The sequence below is a fragment of the Poeciliopsis prolifica genome, unplaced genomic scaffold (assembly GCF_027474105.1).
Source record: "Poeciliopsis prolifica strain line A6 unplaced genomic scaffold, Auburn_PproV2 SCAFFOLD015, whole genome shotgun sequence".
Lineage (NCBI taxonomy): Eukaryota > Metazoa > Chordata > Actinopteri > Cyprinodontiformes > Poeciliidae > Poeciliopsis > Poeciliopsis prolifica.
In genome coordinates this window covers 8,865,594-8,874,017 of record NW_026562390.1, presented here as the reverse complement: position 1 = coordinate 8,874,017, position 8,424 = coordinate 8,865,594, and the positions used below count along the sequence as shown (strand labels likewise).

Genomic DNA, 8,424 nt, shown 5'->3' with positions numbered 1-8,424 from the left:
TTGTTTAAAAGTTGAATGGAGTTTCTAGGTTGAAGTAGGCCAGAGCAGTGAGCTGTGAAAAAGCAGAAGATGTTTGTGGAATTTTGCAGAATTTCAATGTATTTCAATGTGGCAAAAATAAAAAAAATCTTGCACAAAAGCACAAATATTTCAAAAAGTAAAACAGTGAATTTTAGCAAAAGTCATAGCAGAAATCTCCAGACGAAGCAGAAAGTAGTAAAACGTACGAAACATCTAATAATAATAATAATAATAATAATAATAATAATAATAATAATAATAATAATAATAATAATAATAACAAGAAATAGAAATGCAAAATGCATTCTCACTGATAAACATGGAGAACAATAGAAAATGTTCATTGGTATCTCTGAATCCCACATATCCGCACATGCGCAGTATGATCAAATCAATTAAAGAGCAGATTTTATGACAATCACAAATCTGTGATGTATTGCGAATGTCATAAATCGTTATTTTGTTCTGTGATGGAAATATAATTAACATAAATTGAGCGTTATTACCTGTGCAGTAGCATTTATAATGTACAGCGAGGCGAGCTGCACCGCAGCGCCACGCCTGTCACGGCTCGGTCAGAGCGTGGTGGGTGGAGGAGAGATTTTGTTTATTTTCGTGGCCAATTAGGCATTCGGCTGGATTCTGCTAGCATACGAATCCTGGTTGAATTTCAGTGAAGTGTTGTCGGTTGATTAGGTGATCGGGTGCGGAGAAGACTGGCTCGTGGTCGCCTGACTTCGTGAGATGCTGGATTTCGGAAACAACAGAAAGGAAGGTTCGTCAGCGTCAAGTTGGTCTGTCGGCGAGCCAGCAACAATAACCAAAACGTAAGATAGCCGCTCAGGTTTTAGGCAGCTAAAGCTTCGTTGACTCCATCTTCTGCGAGTGGATCTGCGCCGCTTTTCTGTGAATTACTGTAAGTAAACAGATTTGTTTTCCACTCTTTCGATTTATGGAATACATTGTTTTACTTGTTAGCTAAATAGCAGCCATCGCTAACAGAGCTACTTAGCTTAGCCATGCTAGCTAACCCCGTATTGTGTTGCTGTTGACTGTTATGTAAAAGTGTGCGTTTGTCTGAACATATAATCACAAATTATACCGGTGCACCAGCATAATTCAAGACAAACTCGAAGTAAGCTTTATTTCCCCTCCCTTACGTTTCGTTATTGGGCATCTTAGATTAGCCACATTAGCCAGTACTAGCAAAGTTATCTCAATGCTGTTTGTTTTAAAATCATAATTGCTGATTTTCTGCTGGTAATTTTCGTCATTTCATATGTCTGTTAATATGTCAGATGGTTCAGGTAAGGTGTTTATTTCTGTGAGGATCCCCGTGTGCCTGAAGTGTTGGTATCGGGGTTGCTACTTTTAATTTACATAACATTTGACTAAGTTTAGCTTTTGTGTTTAATAATTATTAACTTGCACATTAATGGAGAGCTTTTACTAACTATACATCCCTGGTATGCCCATGTTATCTGAGAAAAGCTAACTCTTTTACTCCAGGTTTATATACAACGTTTTCCTAATTAAACACTTTTAAGTTATTAGTCTTCAAAAAAAATAAATGCAAATGTTCTATGCTACAGATTTTATTCAACTGTTTCTCACACAATTTCTTATTTTGTCCCCATTTAAGTCCTTTTCGAACCTTAGATTATTATTATTATGTTTTTTTAGGTACTTCGATTACATTTAGGTGATAAATCAGGAGCACATTCCTTTACAATTACACTGAATTAATGTAAACATGTGAATATGTGAGATAATATTAGACACATACCATGTAAGAAAAACAACAATATGACTAAAATAATTCATGTTCATATTACATTTAGTAGCTGGAAACTAAATTAATATGTGTTGTCAGTTCTACTCCATTCAGGAAAAAAATGGAGATTTAATGTAGTTAATTGTTTTAAAGATAAATGAAAATTTTAAACTATTTTTTAATATATGTAAAAAAAACATAAAAAACACACATTGCTATGTGTTGAGCATGTTAATTTAAAAAGAAATTATTTTACTTTCAAACTTTGGTTTGAGGTCAAAAAACTTTGCTCTCTCTTTTTTTCCCTTGTTTTTAGGTGGCTAAACGTGGGCTGCTTTGGTTCGAGGAATAATTTCTCATTGTCACTCCAAAAACACAAAGACATAAAGGACGCAGCTGGAAAGCCCACCCAGTCCTGAAAACTACAAAGCAAGATGTCAATCACAAACACTCCTACGAGCAACGATGCTTGCCTGAGCATCGTGCACAGCCTCATGTGCCACCGGCAGGGAGGGGAAAGTGAAAGCTTTGCAAAGCGGGCCATTGAGAGTCTTGTTAAGAAGCTGAAGGAGAAGAAGGATGAGCTGGATTCTCTAATTACTGCCATCACCACAAACGGGGCTCATCCTAGCAAGTGCGTAACCATACAACGAACTTTGGACGGACGACTACAGGTATATTATAGTGCCTCCTTTGCAGATGTCTCTTGATACTGTTCATTCATACCATATTTAAAACTCATCTGTGTTCTGCAGGTTGCAGGGCGTAAAGGTTTCCCCCATGTCGTCTATGCCAGACTGTGGCGATGGCCAGACCTCCACAAGAATGAGTTAAAACATGTGAAGTACTGCCAGTATGCCTTTGACCTGAAATGCGACAGCGTGTGTGTCAACCCATACCACTACGAGAGAGTTGTTTCTCCAGGAATTGGTTAGTTAGGATCACGTGTTCCTCAGTTTTGGTTATATAGTCGCTGTTCAACTTGCTAACACATTTAGAAGTGCACACTAAGAGATTACAGTGTATTTTTACATGGGCATAACAGATATTGTACACTTATAAGCAAGAATTACATTTAAAACTAGTAGTTTTAAACTGATTTTTTTTTATTAATGTGTTTGCAGACTTATCAACATTGACCCTTTCAAATTCAGGTACAAAGCTTACGTTTTTCCTCGTCAGCGACATTGTAAATGTTCATCAGTCTTAATCATGTCTGTCATTTTCTGCCAGGTCCTCTTATAGTGAAAGACGAGTTTGATTATGAAAACCAGCAGTCACACTCCAGCTCTGAAAGCCACCTGCAGACAATCCAGCACCCTCCATCGAGGCCTGTCCCCCCGGATACGTTCAGCAACAACCCTCTATTGCCCCCATCAGAGGGCAGCACTTCAGCTTCCTCGTCTGCTTTCTCCACCATTAGTGCTGGACCTTCAAGTGAGAAATGACAGACTAAAGATTTTAGATGATGGTTAAAATAAAAAAATAATATTCATTAGTTTATTGCACATCAACAAGCGCATGATCTTGAGGTCCTTTCCCGAAATCAAAGTAAATTACAACAGAGATAAGTGTAATATTTTAAATCTTGAGAGATGGTAAAACATTTTTCAAATATATAAATAAATAGTTCTGGATTGTACTCACAAGTAAAGCTGTCTTACTCTGTGTCACTTTGACAATCTGGAGATGTTTTGGTAGGAATCTAAAACACAGACAAAGTTTTTGGTGTATTTTTTATTTTTATTTTTTAAAGTGGGGCTCTATGAAGTTGTAATGAGTAGGTAGTATTTTACTTTTAATAGTAACTGTGATCCTAGTTTGAAAAAACAGAAGTGAAATTTCAAAGCGGTTCGGATTACTTTTGTACCGTCCCTTTAAATCCCTGATTTTGTTCACCTTGAGCCCCTTTGGAATTCATTTTGTGATATACTTAAGGTCAATTAATGTCTAACCGGAAGATGCATTGATGCCCAGACTCAACTTCCTGGCTGAAATGCTGCTTCAGTATTTCAACATAATGTCCACTCTTTATGATGCCATCTGTTTTTTGCTGTGGTAGTTCAGTTCATCTTGCAGCAAAGCAATGCCTTATCCTCCATTCTTCAGTCGGTGTCTCTCTTTTTCCTCTAATTTTAGCAATAGTCATCACGTACATCCACAATTTACTGTGGATGTTTCTGTCTAACCAGCTTCAGCCATGCATTCTTTTGTTGACGCATCAATATGCACATATATATTTTAATTATGCCCGTTTTCTTTCTGAACTTTATGAATGCTGGACCATGGTGTTTAACTTGTTTGGATAGAGAGACCTGGAACTTTTTTCCATGCAACACAAAGAAGCTTTGTGTTTGAAGTGTGGCTCATGTCCACACTGTGTTTTCAGATAGCTAAAATGTTATGAATTAGTCAATCAGAAGCTCGCACGGCTATGACATTTTCACCTGGGGATTTCTAAATTTTTTTTAGTCAATTTGAAAATAATTATTTAAAAGTTGTCTTTTTGTAAAACAGATTTTATTGCTTTAAAATAAGAACGTCAGAGTCTGAGTGTATTTTTTAAATATAATTTTTTTATCTGTGAAGTAGAAGTTCTTCCTGATTTTCTAAGCAAATGTCACACTGACTGCTGCATTAAAGATGTTGGCTAAAGCGAAAAGAAAACAAACGTATCCATTTTAAAACTAAAGTGTTTTCTCTGGGTTTGCTCAATTCTAGTGTTCTGTTTGCATCTCTGTGTAAGTCACCTGCCAAAACTAGAGTCTTATTTATGTGCTTCCAGATCCCACTCCGAACTGGAGCAGAAACAGCAGCTTCCCCCCAGCGGTGCCACAACACCAGAATGGGCATCTACAGCATCACCCCCCGATGCCTCACACAGGCCATTACTGTGAGTGGATGGAAAAAGACGGACAACGAAAAAAAAAATCTTTAATTCTGCTGCAGTTTTAAGACATAAGTATGAACTGAGCGCTCTTCATGCAACAAATGCAAGACTTAAAATGGCAAATGCAATAAAATCAAATGTGATATAAACTGCAGTGAGACGATCTTTCAGATAACAGAACAAGCTTTGCAAAAGGTTCTTACTCAGATTAGACCACAATCATCTGCTTCCCTTTTTAGAGTAAAAATGTTATTTAATCTGGGTTGATTAGATAAGCTGTAGGACAGTTGTATCTTGATATTTCAGACAGACATGACTGTGTTTGACTAGAAGCTCTCGCATAGGGGCTCCTTCATCAAATACAGCAAGATTACTGAGTTTAATTTGAACATTAACATTTTATGAATTAACCGAATACTTTCAATAGAATCTTAGATTAGGATCTTAGATTTATGATTTATTTATTTTTTTGCTGTAGATAAAGCAGAACCATTTGTGTATTTAGAATCAGTCTCTACATCAGGTTTGTTGCTGATGGATTGCTGTTCCTAATTTATGTTTCTTTATGTTCCCCAGGGCCTGTTACCAATGAAATTGCATTCCAACCTCCTATATCCAACCACCCAGGTGAGTATAAAGTTGGACGCAGTGGAAGTACCAGAAGTTCAAAAACGCTGACATTAGATTTCTTTCGTTCCAGCTCCAGAATACTGGTGCTCCATTGCGTACTTTGAGATGGACGTCCAGGTTGGAGAGACTTTTAAGGTGCCGTCCACATGTCCGATAGTCACTGTGGACGGTTACGTGGATCCATCAGGGGGAGATCGCTTCTGCCTGGGCCAGCTGAGCAACGTCCACAGGACAGAGAACATTGAGAGAGCAAGGCAAGAGGAAATGGGACAAGATTATTTTGAAGTCATTTGTAAATACAGTAATTTCGTGTGGTGACTAAGATATTAAGTTCTTTGTATCTTTAGGCTTCACATCGGCAAAGGTGTGCAGCTGGAATGTAAAGGTGAAGGCGACGTGTGGGTACGCTGTTTGAGCGACCATGCTGTGTTCGTTCAGAGCTACTATCTGGATCGAGAAGCCGGGCGCGCCCCGGGCGACGCTGTTCATAAAATCTACCCCAGTGCTTACATCAAGGTGAGAGAGGAGCGCGTTCTCCTACCGCTATGAAACCTTAAGTTTTATTTTGCCCAAACTTGAGTTTAGCGTCAGCTAGAAATTTGCTTCTTGAAAAGGATGGACCGTTCAACAGAGAGCTGTTTGATTCATCGATGCATTTAAATCATAACAGATAATGAATGTTGAAGGACTACAGCTTCGAGTTTGACTTTCCTGTTGCAGGTTCGTCTTTTCCTCCCTGTTTCATTGCGAACTGCTGTGCTCAGACAGATGTCGCGTCTCTGAATGTTGACAGGTGTTCGACCTGCGCCAGTGCCACAGGCAGATGCAGCAGCAGGCGGCGACGGCGCAGGCAGCAGCTGCAGCTCAGGCAGCAGCCGTGGCTGGGAACATCCCGGGGCCGGGCTCAGTGGGAGGCATCGCCCCTGCCATCAGTGAGTGCTCCTAATGCTGCACTTGGCCTCCAACAAGTGTATTACTATGATTGCTTGTTATTATCCCCGCCTGTGGCATTGCGACCAAGTAAATTATAGCGCAGGAGAGGAAAAACCAGACGGCACAGAATAAAGGAGTAGACACTTTAGGCTTTAACGGTTTAGCGTCAGGTGTTTTATTCAAGGCAGGTGTTATTATGACTTATAACAAGTTTTTAATATCTTAATTTCTTCTGGGTGAAATTTGTAAGTGGGTAGATGTTTTTTCAGATTAAAAACAGCCCTTTGTTTGACCATTTTAGCAGTGGCTGTTCTTCCTTTGCCACACATTCTCACTTCTTAAGGTTTTCATTGAGGCCAGTTTCAGTCAATTTATAAAAATAAATTTTTTGACCTTCAGGTTTCATCTCACGCCACACAAAAACAGTTTTTAACTTTGTGAAAATGCACAGCAAAGCCTCAGCTTGTTCTGAGAAGTGAGTTTGTGTCTCCCTCATAGTGATTAAGACGTCTGCTCTGTCCATTAATTCCCCTGCAGGTCTGTCTGCCGCGGCGGGAATCGGAGTCGACGACCTGCGCAGGCTGTGCATTCTGCGCATGAGCTTCGTGAAAGGCTGGGGCCCCGACTACCCGCGGCAAAGCATTAAGGAGACCCCCTGCTGGATCGAAATCCATCTACACCGGGCTCTGCAGCTTCTTGACGAAGTTCTGCACACCATGCCCATAGCTGACCCTCAACCTCTTGATTGAAGTAACATTCAACAAACTGTACAAAAAATGAAAATACAAATGTAAAAAAACCCCAAAAAAATCAATAGAAAATGTAAAAAAAAAAAAAAAAAAAATTTAAATAATCGTGACTGACCACTCCGTCTGTAGGCCGGGAGTGCTAGAGGAGGACTGCAATCATATGAATGTTGTATAGCTTGTAGTTGAAGAAAGGACCTAAAGCCCGGCGGTATACTCCAAACTGGAAATCACACAGTCAGCATTATAATCACTAAATTTCAGGATGCTGCTGATTGAGCACATCACAGTATGTTTGAAAACATTTTACCAGCATCATGCAAATTAAAGTGTTGTCCCTCTGTTAACATAGATGAATTGTGTAAAGCAAAGTCTTTATTCAAAGTAATAAAAAAATATTTCTACAATCATAAAATATCCTCAATCTGTTTACTGTAATTTCTCGTCTGTTTGTCCTAAATGTATTTGTAGTTGGAGTATACTGCTGGTATGTTGGGCTGAAAAGGCTTTCTCTAATGAGAAAGCCATTTTCTCCTTCTCAAATCAGGGCCTGTATGGAAAACTATGTTACTCATTCTCTTGTAATCTTAAAAACAAAAAAAAAAAAACAAGATTTCAGTGATAAGTTTATATTCTTTTAAATAGTTTTAAAAAACACTGAAAGCCCATTTAGATCTCAGCATCTTTTAGCTCCATTGCATTTTTTTTAAAATCACCATTCATTGATTTTTTTTGTGTGTGTTTTGTTTTTCTATTATTAGTACTGAAAATATTTACAAACCAACATAAGTATCATCATGTTTTGTTTAGGTGTCCATTAGCACTTTATCAGTTTGTTTATTCAGCTGTATCCATATATTCTTAGTATAGCTATTTTTCTTACTGCGTTCTGTAGAAAAGGACAAATTTGCTGTTTGCCCAAAAATACCAAGTCTTTTATGCTGAAAGTGGTTTTAGTGGCTAAATAACATCAAAGTGGCTGGAATTACTGACAGATTTGGGTAATAGACTTATCTAAACAGCAGCTGGAAAAGTGTTGCGAGGAAGTGTAAGCCATAATGATGCCAAATATACATTTGGAGGTTCTTTGGAGGTTCTTGTGAGATGACCAGACTGAGGTGGTTTCAGTATTACTTTGCTCATTAAAAGTTTAGTTTTCTGGTTTGTTTTGCTCTGCATGATCACCACTTATTCAGATCTCTGTTGAAACACACATGGCAGTATTTTATACACTTTTGCTACCTTTACAATTGTAATTCTGTGAAGGTAGCATTGTAGATGTATATATACATATATATTAAAACATAAGTTGAATGCTGTAAAACTTCCAGAAAACACTACTTCATGCTCTTCTTCACAATATAATAAAAGCTGAATATGTGGATTTTGAATGACATTGGTGGTTATATGTATGAATAAAAACTAATGGG

At 38.2% G+C, this 8,424-nt stretch overlaps 1 protein-coding gene across 2 annotated transcripts; it reads left to right on the top strand.

Moving 5' to 3' along the window:
- The first annotated feature begins 516 nt into the window (after positions 1–516).
- smad4a (SMAD family member 4a) lies at positions 517–8,385 on the top strand. Of its 2 annotated transcripts, XM_055040133.1 has the most exons (11): positions 518–937; positions 2,112–2,469; positions 2,551–2,725; positions 2,920–2,949; positions 3,029–3,232; positions 4,581–4,688; positions 5,262–5,312; positions 5,386–5,569; positions 5,663–5,831; positions 6,109–6,247; positions 6,786–8,385. In XM_055040133.1, exons 2-11 carry the CDS (start codon positions 2,230–2,232, stop codon positions 6,995–6,997), a joined length of 1,512 nt encoding a protein of 503 aa, XP_054896108.1. In that variant the 5' UTR covers positions 518–937; positions 2,112–2,229; the 3' UTR covers positions 6,998–8,385. The 2 variants fall into 2 exon arrangements, with proteins under 2 accessions (XP_054896109.1, XP_054896108.1); XM_055040134.1 differs by lacking the exon at positions 2,920–2,949 and having other exon boundaries at positions 517–937.
- The last annotated feature ends 39 nt before the right edge of the window (positions 8,386–8,424 follow it).

Bases quoted from the DNA above. Each gene is read 5' to 3' on its own strand.
- smad4a (XM_055040133.1), top strand. From the start codon at position 2,230: ATGTCAATCACAAACACTCCTACGAGCAACGATGCTTGCCTGAGCATC. The intron at 2,726-2,919 runs GTTAGTTAGGAT...ATGTGTTTGCAG, and splicing joins AGTTGTTTCTCCAGGAATTG to ACTTATCAACATTGACCCTT. The intron at 3,233-4,580 runs GTGAGAAATGAC...ATGTGCTTCCAG, and splicing joins CATTAGTGCTGGACCTTCAA to ATCCCACTCCGAACTGGAGC.